The sequence below is a fragment of the Hyperolius riggenbachi genome, chromosome 7 (genome assembly GCF_040937935.1).
Source record: "Hyperolius riggenbachi isolate aHypRig1 chromosome 7, aHypRig1.pri, whole genome shotgun sequence".
NCBI classification, from domain to species: Eukaryota; Metazoa; Chordata; class Amphibia; order Anura; family Hyperoliidae; genus Hyperolius; species Hyperolius riggenbachi.
In genome coordinates, this window is record NC_090652.1 from 196,303,046 (window position 1) to 196,316,700 (window position 13,655).

Here is a 13,655-nt window from a genome sequence, read left to right on the forward strand (position 1 = left end):
CTTTGAATTTGGGAAAGCTGACACATGTACCGTGCATGTGCTGAATCTAGTCATTTTAAAGATTTGTGTCAAAGTTCCAGGCTTAGAGGACGTCCTGAAGCAGGCCAGGAAGGTGTGTAGGCATTTCAGGTTGTCTTACACGGCCATGGCACACTTTGCCGATATTTAGCAGAGAAACAAGTGGCCGGTGAGACGCCTCATTTGCGATAGCCCGACTCGCTGGAATTCGACCCTCCTTATGTTTTCTCGCCTGCTAACAGGAGAAAGCCGTCACCCAGTACCTCTACAACCACAGTAAAAGGACACACTCTGGGGAGTTGAGGATGTTCTGGACCAACAACTGGACACTCATGCGAAATGCATGCAGGCTCATGCGGCCGTTTGAGGAGGTGACCAACCTGGTGAGTTGCAGTGAAGGCACCATCAACGACTTGATCCCGTACGCTTACTTCCTGGAGCGTGCCATGCGTAGAGTGGTGGATCAAGCTTTGGAGGAGCGTGAACAGGAACAGTTACAGGAGGAAGCGTTGTGGGATCAATTCTCATCTGAACCAGATATTTCCTCACACCTGCAGCAGCACAGAGGGGGAAGAAGGAGGAGGAGGAAGAGTCGTGTGGGGAAGAGGAGTCAGACTCGGATGATGAGGAAGGTGTTTCTTTGGAGGAGGAGGAGGCGGCGGCAGAAGAACAACCACAGCAGGTGTCGCAGGGGGCTTGTGACGCTCAACGTTCCCGTGGTATTGTTCGTGGCTGGGGGGAGGAGGAGGACTTACCTGACATCACTGAGGAAGAGCAAGAGGAGATGGATAGTACGTCTGGATCCAACTTTGTGCAGATGGCGTCTTTCATGCTGTCCAGCCTGTTGAGGGACCCCCGTATAAAAAAACTCAAGGGGAATGAGCTGTACTGGGTGGCCACGCAACTAGACCCTCGGTGTAGGCACAAAAGGGCGGAGATGATTCCAAATCACCAGAAGGCAGAAAGGATGCAGCACTTGCAGAACAAGCTGGCAACTATGTGTAACGGTTGGGTGTAGCAACTCAGATGTCTGATCATATGGTGATCTGCAGAATCACCAACAATGCAGATGCTATACCTGATTATGTGGTGATCTGAAGAATCACCAATAATACTAGTATAGGTTCAAGGATGATATGAGTGTAGTGCTTGGTGCAACCGTAACTTTCATAGTTTGCAAGGCCTTACCAGAGGGGCTGGTAAGGTACTATCAGTACACTGACTGTACAGCTTTGAACAGACCGTCCCAGAGGACTGCCAGAGAGAATACAGAAAATAGGCTAACTAGTCCTTACCAGAGGAGCTGGCTAGGGACTACTGACGAATAAATAACGAGTGCTCATCAGTGGAGCTGATGAGCCTCAGAACCAATAAGGCTAGGCCTCTCCAGAGGTGCTGGTGGGCACTAGCTGCGAGAGCACTGATAAGTACGGCCAGACCTTCCAGAGGTGATGGCTACGTACTATCAGATACGGTAACCGTATAACTTGGCTAGACCTTCCCAGAGAAGCTGGCAAGGTACTATCAGTTACAGAAACCATAAAAGAGTACAGAAACTAATAGTTTGGTGAGACCTCACCAGAGGGGCTGGTGAGGTCCTATCAGTACGTACAAGAGTACAAGCCCCAGCAAGCTGGAGATACAGATACTGTGGAGATAGAATCTCCCGAAGAGCAGGCGATTCAGACTGCACTGCAACCTAGTGATCACCTAGGGAGCAGGCATTACAAACTATACTGCAACGAATGATCACCTGAGGAGCAGGTGATTAAGACTGTACTGCAGCCTAGAGGACACCTGAGGAGCAGGTGTTACAAACAACACTGCAACTAATGATCACCTGAGGAGCAGGTGACCAAGAGTGCACTGCAGCCTAGAGGACACCTGAGGAGCAGATGTTACAAACAATACTGCAACTAATGATCACCTGAGGAGCAGGTGATTAAGACTGCACTGCAGCCTAGTGGACACCTGAGGAGCAGGTGTTTCTACACTAAAAATCCCTCACCGGAGGCTAGGCCCACCGGTGAGGACAGAGTGGCCAGGCAGGCAAAGTTCGGCAACAGAGAGGACAGTATCAGTACAGAATTGTGAGGCAGGAGGATAACGGGTAATCAGGCAGAGGTTCAGCAACTAGTCAGATAGGCAGAAGTACAGAATCAGTGAGCCAATGCAAGGTCAGAGTATAGCCAGAATCATACACAGATTATGACCAGCCGGTCAGCTGAGGAGCCTCCTCCTAGCATAAAGGTCCTGTCTGTGCGCGCGCCCGCGCGACCTTATGTAGAAAAGACAGTCCCGTCCTCGGCGTCCTAGACGCCGGAGGGACAGGCAGGGGCACGGAGGCAGCTGCGGCGGCAGTGCAGTCCGCCGCAGCTGCACTCGTTACACTATGCTTTACAAAGCGTTTAAGGGTGATGTCACAGCACAACGCAATAAAGGTACCACTGCCAGTAATCCTTCTCCCATGTCCATGCAGGCAAGGACATGACGCTCCAGCGATCTCATGGTGATGTCAGACATGCAGTCATTCTTTAGTCCAACACCTCGCCTTAGCCCTTCCGGATCCACCCTACACCAATGCCTGGACTGGGAGGTAGCCGACTACCTGGCCTTAAGCGTGGATGTAGACATTGTGAGCAGTGATGAACCCTTGGACTACTGGGTGCACAGGATTGACCTGTGGCCAGAGCGGTCCCAATTCGCCATCCAACTTCTGTCTTGCCCTGCCTCAAGCACCCTGGAGGAATTGTCACTGAGAAGAGAAGTCGCCTAAGTCACAAAAGTGTTCAGCACCTCACGTTTATTAAAATGAATGAGGCATGGGTCCAGGACTCCAAATGGGCTAGCAGTGGCCACTATACTACTTTTTCTGGTGCGTGTACATGCCTGCCTAATTTTTCTGCCTGCACTGCAGCTGCAACAACAAAACAAAAGGCATGTACATGTGCCAAATTTCCCTTTGTGATCATTACCTTGCCGCGGTGAAGGGGCTTGCGTACCACAATGAAGCAATGACCGATGGCTATATGAGTGTCTCGGGGGGGGGGGGGGGGGGGGCACACCCAAGATAATAAGGTTGTTGCTTCATTGTGGACAGGCCACATTTGAGCAGCTGGACAGTCACTGTTGTTCTATCATTGAGCTAACACAGCCTGGCGACCATATGGGCTTGAAAACCGCCACGGCCTGCACTCTCGCCATGGTGTGCACTAGCCCAGCACGGCCGTCACTACACAAGCAGCTGTTTGCGGTGCGTTACACAGTGAGTTTGGTGTGTCAGTGTGAAGCAGTACTCTAATCACACTCCCTGACTGATATATACACATGCAAGATGTTTTAAAGCACTTTAGGCCTGCAATTTAGCATTCAATGTGATTTCTGCCCTTAAAACGCTGCTTTGCGTCAAATCCAGATTTTTCCCCGGGACTTTTGGCGTCTATCCCACTCATACATGCAAAAACTCAGATGTTAGGCCCCTTGAAACATCTTTTCCATCACTTTTGTGGCCAGCATAAGTGTTTCTAGTTTTCAAAGTTCGCCTCCCCATTGAAGTCTATTGCGGATCGCAAAAGTTTGCGCAAACCGAACTTTTGAAAATAAAATCTGACTCTTACCTGGGGCTTCTATCAGCCCCCTGTAGCCGTCATGTCCCACACCATCTTCCTCCGTTCACCCGTTCCCCACCGCCGGCACCAGGCAATTATTCGTCTAATAAGACGAATAATATGCGCTCTAGCTCGAGTCACCGGGAGCTTACTGTGCAGGCGCAGTACAAAGTTTTATTGTACTGCGCCTGCGCAGTAAGCTTCCGATGACGCACGCGGCCGCAGTTGGATCAGATGCTGCGTTAGACCGGGGGCCGGCGGCGGGGAACGGCAGATCGTTGGAGGACGGCACGGGACATGACAGCTGCAGCGAGCCGATAGAAGCCCCAGGTAAGTGTCAGTTTTTATTTTTACCAGCCCACCCCCAGAGAACCCCTTTAACTAATGTCCAGCACTGCTTAATATGTTACAAATACAATATAAGTAGAAATAAATTGCAACAGAACCATGTGAAACACTCTCTGTTTTCATTGGATCCTTAGTTAGTATCACCGATCACAGCGAGTTAGAGAAGGCTTTCCATTGAGACCGCACTGGCACATGTATAAACATAATATTGTGCATTTATAAAGCACTAATATCTTCTGCAATACTTTATAAAGTATAAGTTCATATACTTGTCGCTTAAATCTAGTCCCTACATAGTTATAGTCTTACACGCAATGTGGGTGGGCACCAGCTTATTTCTCTGTAGGATTTTGGGTTTGAACCAGGTGCCTTAGTGGTGCAAGGTTAGAGTGATATCCACTACAACACTGTGCTGCCCCTCATACAAACACCCCACACCACACACAGACAGCTTTATTGTAAATAATACCTACTACCACCAGTCAGTCCAGCATCCTCACCAGCCAGCCAATATCACCACCAGCCAGCATCACCCCCTGCTTGCATCACAGCCAGCAAACCATGCATACAATACTGCCAGGCCAGCCAAGCACAACGTCCAGGCCAACACAAAAGACAGAACTCTATTAGTGTGAAATGTTGCCTATATATGATATTCTATGTGGGAATGCACCTGCTGCACTATGAATATCACTATAGGTGGTGCATTATAGTGATGCAAGCCATCTAACGAAGCAGCCATTATGGCACCCCACAACGCATCACTGTGAAGTTGTCTAACAATCTAGTGATGTATGGGCAGAACAACTGAGACAGATCTCTCTCTGACCAAATCTGATTAGAGAGAGAGATCTGTTGGCTGCCCATACCCCTCAGGCCAATTCCCGACGGATTTCAGCATTACATTTCTGGGGAATCAGCCTCATGATGCTGCCTCCCTGTCTCACCACACTGTCCCCTTAAATGTTAATAGGCCCCCCAGTGCTCGGGCATTCAAATCTAACCTGTTCCAGCTGCCGCGGCTGTCCTGCTGCCCCTGGTCTCATTTACTGCTTCCCAATGAGCCCTCCACATGGTTACCACATATAAGTGCCGCATGTATGACATCTCACACATACTACTGGTGGCGGAGAAGCAGCGAACGAGACCGGAACCAGCTGGACAGTTGCGTCAGCTGGAGCAGGTGAGATTTGAATGCAAGGGTATCGGATAGGCACATTCACATTTGGGGGGACAGCGGCCTTGATTTCCATTGCGTTTGTCAGATATCGCACACCATTATCTCCACACAACCTATCAAACACAATGGTCTGAGATTTCCCAGCATGTTCAATTGATATATTTGACCGATTATGGCCCTAAATAGGTAGAATCGTTGATAAAGCATGCGTGTCACAGCACTGATTTTCATCTGATTCGATAAAATTATAAAAGCAGCTGGTCGATCAAGCTGCAAAATTGATAGATGTATGGCCTTTATGTGTGTGTAGATTCAACTACCTCGCAAAGATAGTTTAAACTGACAAGGAAGGTCAAACCTACAGAACAAATATTCAAGGAAAATATGCACAGAAAGTATTTTATTTGTATGCTTTGTATAACCAGCTAGGCTATAGTTCTGTTTTAAATGTATAATCCACAATGGAGACAAATGCAACCAATTGAGAAAACACCCATGGCCAGAAAAGCGATACCATATTTTATGTCTGTAAAGCAGCATTGGAAGGTAGTGGGTTAATTCTGTGACTATCCTTAATGCCTGTCACAACCATGAAAGCATAAGAAAAATGATTACAATTGGCATTTTTTCAGAAAGAAAAAAGTAAAACCTGCATCTATCTGCAAAAAGAAGCAGCAGATCGAAATGCACAGTTTTGAGCTAAGGAAGTGAATGGCAATGCTGCTTTTTGAGTACTTACAGGAAGAGTTTGATGAAAGATTGCTGCTAAAGACTACACAGAGTAAAAAAACCCTGGCCAACTAAATGCAGAAAAATGAGCACAAACCACGAAAGACAAGACTAGTATGTAATTGCTGCCTGCTTTGCACGGGCTTGTGCTGATGAAGCCATAGTCTCGGGATTTCTCTGCACTCAGCAGACTCCGGAGAAGAGCTCTCTACACAGTCCTCGCAACCGCACGCATGCAGCTGCTTATATAGCCCTCTAAAAATAGCTCGTCTTACAATGCCTTGTAAGGCAGCAAAGAAGATCTGCGTCAGCCTATCAAAGTACACATTTTTTAATAAGACCCGCCTTCCGTGAAAAGCCGTCTTTCTATTTGGTTGTTAGACGGGTCCCATCTTTCTGCTGCCTCCCCGTTCTCCTAACATGGTCATAAGGTCTCCTGAGTGACAGCTTCTTCCAAGAATTTCCTCTGCCTGTTCTGTGGATGGTGTCTGTTTGGAGGAGAGGAAGGAGGAGGGAGGAAGGTGGGGTTTTCTCATCTGACAGAGCTGGAGGAGGAGGAGGGAAAGTCTCTCAAGGAGTAGAGAGGGAGAAAGAGAGGAAAGGGGGAGAGAACGTGAGAAAAAAAAAGCAAAGGGAAAAAAAAAAAAGATCGAGAGAGACAGAAAATGCGTACACTTCTCTCCCTTTCTCTTAAAGTAGAGGGCAAAGATTGCATCTGTGAACAGGCAGCACTAATGTACAAATAGATGACACGTTCATGCCATTGAGTTTGCATCTTTCTTCCTAGTACAAGCTTTGGAGACAAAACAGCGTTCAAAGGATTTCTTGCATCCCATTAATACACTGGATATTGACTTTTTGTACATAATTTTATACATATACACATGTATTCATTTTTTTTAAATGGTTTGATTGTTCAGCACTCCTGATGTTGCTCGTGCTCTACTACTGAATAGTCACCCAAAAAAACGGAAGTCTGGATCTATTATTGTTGTAAAAGAACAACAAATAGGATTATATCCATATTTTTCTCCCTTCTTATTGTTGCAAACATGGATGTTTTGGCTAGTTATAGCATATTCCAGGAGCTGCAGATTGTACACGACACGGGCTACTTCTCAGCAATGCCATCCTTGGAGGAAAATTGGCAGCAGGTGAATGATTTAAATTAATCCTGTAAATCTTTAACTTCATACACCCATTCACTTTCACATTCATTTTTGGACATTTCCTGGCATCTGGCACTTTCATAATAACTAGAGCTTTAGAAATTTCAGGCATGTTGAAACTAAGCATGATTTTTTTTATATACACCACCATGTGGACTTAATTGCACTAAGCAAGCTGGAAGTCTGACAGCGATTAGTCCCTTTAACAGCTATATTCATTCAATGCATTCTCTTATTATCTTATTAGCCTGCATGGTTCTGTTCTAAATCATGCTGGATCAGCAAAACCTAATGTCTTCTATCATGCTGCTTTTTTTTAATTTTTTTTTAAATCAGCAGAATCCCCCTGATATTTAATCACATTACACTAAGGTCATGTTCCTATAAATCACATCACAATCCAAATGACAGCTGACATGTTGTAGCATATATATACACACATACAGTTTGGTGGTTTTACACAAGTCTTTGTATTCTGTATTGTGAATGTAACAATTGCATTTTTCCATGTGCTGCACTGATACAGTAGCTGGTAGCACCACATGAGCTGGTGCTGAGGATGTCACTGTTGTCATGGATAGCAATCCTACCTAAGTAACAGTTTGTACTTTGCAACTAGCAGAATATATCCTCTTTCCAGTTTGGATTCTGGGAAGCAGGAAAAACATATTTTGATAATGATATCACTAAATGCAGATGAGCTCCCACAAAGACAGACACATGGCTAAAATGAATCACAATAGATCACTTACCAAACAATAGCAAATTCTGCAGTGTAATGTTTAATTATATTATTTTGGTTTTCATGATGGCATTTTTGGTTTATATGACACATACTGTGTAAGTGTACTTTCAGCAAACTTTGGCTCAATATTTTCACAATTGCTCTTGGGTAACTAAATGTTGGATATTACATTACAGTTGGTTGATGCAGTGATAGCTGTAATCCAGTGATATTGACATGTAATACATACAATCCTTTATGATTTGTGGGTAGAATGTCATAATAAGTATATGTTCATATTTGTGTTTGTTGTCAGTGTTTTTCATTGTGTTGGTTAATAACTTATACATTGAAATAATATCAGAATCATTTAATTAAAATCATTGTCGAAATATACACTCTATCTTTATAACTAGGCCATACCATACAAGGCCAATTTGTTGAATCACTTGATTTGGAGTCACCAGTCTAGACCAGATGTTAGAAGCCTGGCCTACTAGTTCTGGAGGAGCAACAAATTCCAGCATGCACTGACTGCAAAGATCACAGTATTTTAGAATGTTCACCTTATTGGGTAATCAACGACTTACCTGGCATGGCTCATGAGCAATGTGTCACCTTAAAGTTAAGGAATTAAAATCCCAAATCCTTTGCTTGTATAGCGGCCATGTCTGTTAATCAGATGGATCTGCTGAAAATGTATTTACTTTGTGAACAGAAAATAAAAATACTTCTAACTAGGACAGACTATTGATTGTTTGTTAGCATGTGCTAGCAGTGCACCATCAGATAGCTATATGTATTATGTACTGCATATTTCTGTATTTCTGTACATGAACTTTGAACTGCTGTCTCACAGTGTATGCTGGGACTTGCAGTTCCTTAGTCATTGGAGATCTGCAAACAGCTTGGTAAAAGATAAGACAAGCAAGCCCAACACTGGATGTGATACTTTGACTGTAGCTGCCTGAGTAGGAAACTATAACACATGGCCATAGATTCTACTGAGTGACAGCTTTTTTTTTAAAGAATTTTTCATGCCTGTGCAATGGTGTCTGTCTGTTTAGAGGAGGGGAGGAGGAGGGATGGAGGCGGAATTTACTCATCTGGCAAATCTGGAGGAGGAGGGAGAAAGTCTCAAGAAACAGAGGGTAAAAAAAAAAAAGAAGAAGAGAAAAAATTTATGAGAAGAAAAAAATGCATCCACTTCTCATCCCCCCTTGCTGCTAAAGTACAGAGCAAACATTGCACCCATGATCAGGCAGTATTAGTGTACAAATAGATGGTAGTTTGTGGTCAGTGAAATTGCATCTTTCTTCTTAGTACAAGCTTTGGACACAATAAAGCCTTGCATAGGATTTTTTTCTTTTTGCATACCATTATTAGCACATTGGATGTTGACTTTTTTCATTGTTGTTTTTTATATGAGATTTTTACATACAGTATATCTGTATCAACCACCATTGTCATTTTTGTAATGCTTTGGTTTGACTGATCAGCTTGTCTTCTGTTGTTGCTTGTGTGCTTCTTCTGACTGTTGTAATCACTGCTAAATACTTATAAAAACGGACCTCCGGATCTTTCATTGTTCTAAAAGGACAGCAATTAAGGATTACATCAATATTTCTCTTCCTATCTTGCAAACATGGATGTGTTGGCTAGTTATAGCATATTCCAGGAACTGCAGATTGTGCACGACACAGGCTACTTCTCAGCAATGCCATCCTTGGAGGAAAATTGGCAGCAGGTGAATGATTTAAATTAATCCTCTGAATCTTTAACTGCATAGGCACAATCACTTTCACATTCATTTTTGGAAATTCCCAGGCATCATGTGCGTTAGTAGTCACTACCAGTTTTGTAATGTCACTATCAGGCACATTGGAAAAAAAGATATATTTTATTTATGTTTTTATTTTTAATGGCACTGGTTGGAAATCTAGGTTTTAGGCCATTTTTTGTCACATCCATTCACTTTTAGACTCTTTTTTTATCTAGCTGGTAAACACCAAGAGATCAGCATTGCCTGTGTGATTCTATGCAATTTCAGTACAGATTTTACAGTTTAAAGCATGGTGCTTATTCAGCAACACCAAATGGCTTCTAACCTGCTGCTGTATTCTTAATCAGCACAAAGCTTATAATGCTAAGAAAAACATATGACTGTGCTAAAATTCATTTGGGACACAACTGGCTTACCATCATGTTTTTAACCAGATGTAGAGATAGCGTCATATTACTAACATATAAATAAACATTTGGGATTTAAACTTTTATTGTGTCTATTTTAAATAATTTTCTCATTATATCAAGTGCCTTGCTCCATGTGGGCCAAGATGCTGTAAAACAATAGGTTCTTATGCTGGAGAAGCCATTCATTGTATTAAACAAAAGTATTATTTTAATGTTTGTTATACATAAAGGGTGACCATTTGTACTCTATCTCACTCTTTGAAATGCAGGGGGGGGGGGGGGGGGAAGGGGGTTTGACAGCTGGGGATATTGATAAACACAGAGCAACTTTAATAACCATGCTGTTGTAAATATAACCTTTTGGGTTAGTTCACAGTGCTCAGTTGTGCTGCAGAATAATTCTGCATGTCAACCCACTGCCCATACAATGTGTGGGCCTGTTAACAGTACTACGTTGTAACTGATTGTGTTATTCTAACTCGCTGCATGAAGGCTGCATGAAGGCTTATTATTTAAGTCTATGTCAAGTCTCCATTGCAGTTTACGCTCATTATAGCACGTGCATTATGCAACTGACCACTGGGAACCCAACCTTTATCTGAAATGAGTTAGAATAGGCCATTTATTAAGCAATGGCATAACCTGTACTTTAGGGATGGACATATTATCTGTGATGATTCTGGGAAACATCTAGTGCTGAGTGTGTAAGAAGACATGTGCATGCCTGCAAACTTCAGCACAGTGATTTGGTTTTGTGTTATTGAAGAAGGAAATGTTGGATTAAATGATGATTACATGTGATGATGGTGGTCCAATATCATTGATGATGTGATGGAGACATGCTGCGTCATAAATACTCAGAAGGTCATTAAAAGTGTATCTTTTCCCTGTTTGTTCTGCTATCGCCAAATATGTTGCTGTGTGTACTGAAGAGAGTAATTACAATGTTTATTACAATTTTTTTGTTCATCCCTTCTTTTTTAAAAGCCACATCTTACAAAGCCAGTTTGTTGAATCAGTTGCATATTAATAACAGTCTAGACAGCTCAATGTAAGATAATCTGTTGACATAGCCAGCATGCCCAAGGCACACTGTATGTGATACTTTGGCTGCAGCTGTTGCCTGCCCCAGTAGAAAACTATAACATCATTTGCACTTTAGAACAATAGATCAAAGTGGAGAGGGATGCCCATTTAAGTTGTAAGAGTTATTATGAAAGAGAAATGTTTGCACTTATGCAAGCTTGTCTTTTACATTGTAGATTCATCAGTGAACTATTGATTTCTTTTTGGTCTTTGTTAAGAAAATCTAAAGCATTTTCCAGGATAGGCTATGCTGCTTTTAGTGCAAAGAGCAGATTTTGTGCATGCTATAATTATACATGCAGGCTTCTGTTAAGGCTTCAACATTAATGGCTGTCACACATGTCTACAGAAAGCTGTGTTCACAAAATGGGCATGAATATGACCTCTGTGTTCATAGAAATTACAAAAACAGCAGATGAATTACTGTATTTATTTTTAAAGAAAGGGCACCTCTAGGATGCTGCTCTAACAAGCTAGGCTAAATCATTTCAGTTTATTTTATGGAGCCTTATAACTAAAGCTGAATATATTATTAGAATTATAGACCAAATACAATAGTTTATAGGCCAGGGCCCCAGCATTTCCCATTTTAGCAGTTCCAGTCATCTCTAAAAATATATATTTTTTTAAGATTGAAATATACTGTATCTAGTCTAGAGGGCAAAGCATGTGCTTTCAATCTTATTTACGGTTATAAAACAATCTGTTAGTAAGGGAAAAAAACTTAATTCCATCTCCAAGCATTAATATGAATAATTAAAATAAGGCCCAAAGAGCATTGCCTTAATGTTTAATAATTCAAGACTAAATCACTTGCAGAACCATTAGCTTCTGGAGTCTGTGTACAGTATGTAGTGCTGCACTGTATTGTACTGACCTCCTTTCTTTGCATTGGAAAATAGCAGCTACATAAGTATAACCATGGGCAATATTATCACACAGTGCCTTTGATGCATCAAATAGATTCTTAAAACATTTGATGTGCATGTTGACTGATCACTGTCTGTTGCAGTTTGGCACCTTAAGCATGCGATGTGCTGGAAGAAGGTGCATTTTGGCACATAACAGTCAAAACAATTTAAGAAAACTGAACATAAGAATATGACTTTTCTAGTTGGCCAATAAAAATTTGTATAGTCTACATGAAAAACTAGTCTACATGCTGTATTTTACTCAGAAAATGCCCATTAGCTGCTTTTTGAAATATCAAGGCCTGTTGCATGGCGTGAGATTGCAGAGTCTTTGTTATTGAAACCAAGCACAAGGAAGGTTTATAAATATCACATACTGGCTGCTAGAAATATTGTTAAAGCTAATTACCAGCTAGATTTTGAGAACCTGTAATTTTGAACTTTGAAAGGATGCATTTGCAGCTACTCAGCAAAGATTAGGCTATGATTTTGTAGTTGCTGTCCCTGTATGACCCCTTTTGTATTACAATATGTAAATTAACTAAAATGCTATCTTGAAAATCTACCTACAGACCAGTATTTTGTTTCACTGAAAAATGAAGCCAGGTCATGATACAACTGTACACGAGAATCTTGTCAAATTGATGTAGTTTGATTTTATTTGGTTTCAATATGCATACTGATATGCTAGCCAAATTGATTAGTGTATGCTTTATTCACCTTACCTTCTTTACCTTAGAGTGACACTACCTATAACTTCTATAAGTGTACCCAAGTGACATCTTGACTGCAGTGCAGATTCCTAGAGATGTCTGCTCACAATTTTCATATTTTTCTCCTAAAAGCCCTGGAATCCTGAATTTTCTAATAAAAATATTAGAAAATCAATGGTTCTCCAGATGCCTGTCTGCTGGTGGTGATGAGAATGGGAAGTTTCAATGATAAGGCAGTGGTATAGCAGAGGTAACAATTTTCTTAGGAAGTAGCACTGTAGCATTTAGTGCTTCTAGAGAGCTTGTATTTATGTGCATGGTCTTTGAGGTGCTTTCTGAAAAACAATAGCTGCAGGCACTAGATACTTTTATAGGCAGGGTGCTAAATAAGACCTATATATGGATACCTGTGCTCATATACTGTACATGGGAGTGACCTGACAACCATTTCACTAGACTACCTCTTCATCATAGGCCTTATGCTGAGTGCCTCCGATGAAATGGTAGTGTAGCGAAACGGCTAGCACCTACCCTCTCTGCTATCCAATGTTTGTCTGTGTTATGCTTTTAATGGATTGATGGTGTAATAAAGCTTGGAACTTGATATCTATGTACCCGACCCCACTCCTCTTCTTTTATGTGCTTTCTTGATGGTCCGGTTGTTTGTTTCACATCTTTATTGTGATCATAGGTTTACGTTAAAGCTGGTGCACAATAGAACAAGACTATTGTTTTAACACTATAAAATGAGGTATTTCGTTGCAAATTTTTTCTAACGCCACTTACCTTAAAGGAATACTGTAGGGGGGGTCTGGGGACATCCTGTGCCCACGCAGCCACTCACCGATGCTCCGGCCCCGCCTCCGGTTCACTTCTGGAATTTCAGACCTTAAAGTCTAAAAACCACTGCGTCTGCGTTGCCGTGTCCTCGCTCCCTCTGATGTCACCAGGAGTGTACTGCGCAGGCACATACCAA

General features: G+C 42.3%; 1 protein-coding gene across 2 annotated transcripts in view; it reads left to right on the plus strand.

The window, feature by feature from the left end:
* Nucleotides 1-6,395: 6,395 nt before the first annotated feature.
* Nucleotides 6,396-13,655, plus strand: part of KLF7 (KLF transcription factor 7) — a 284,623-nt gene continuing 277,363 nt past the window's right edge. The window contains exon 1 of one of the 2 annotated variants that reach the window (XM_068244976.1): nt 6,396-7,037. In XM_068244976.1, the coding sequence (XP_068101077.1) occupies nt 6,936-7,037 (102 nt within the window). In that variant the 5' untranslated portion in view covers nt 6,396-6,935. Of the gene's footprint in view, nt 7,038-9,421; nt 9,524-13,655 lie in introns of those variants that run through there. The other variant, XM_068244975.1, reaches the window with a different exon arrangement.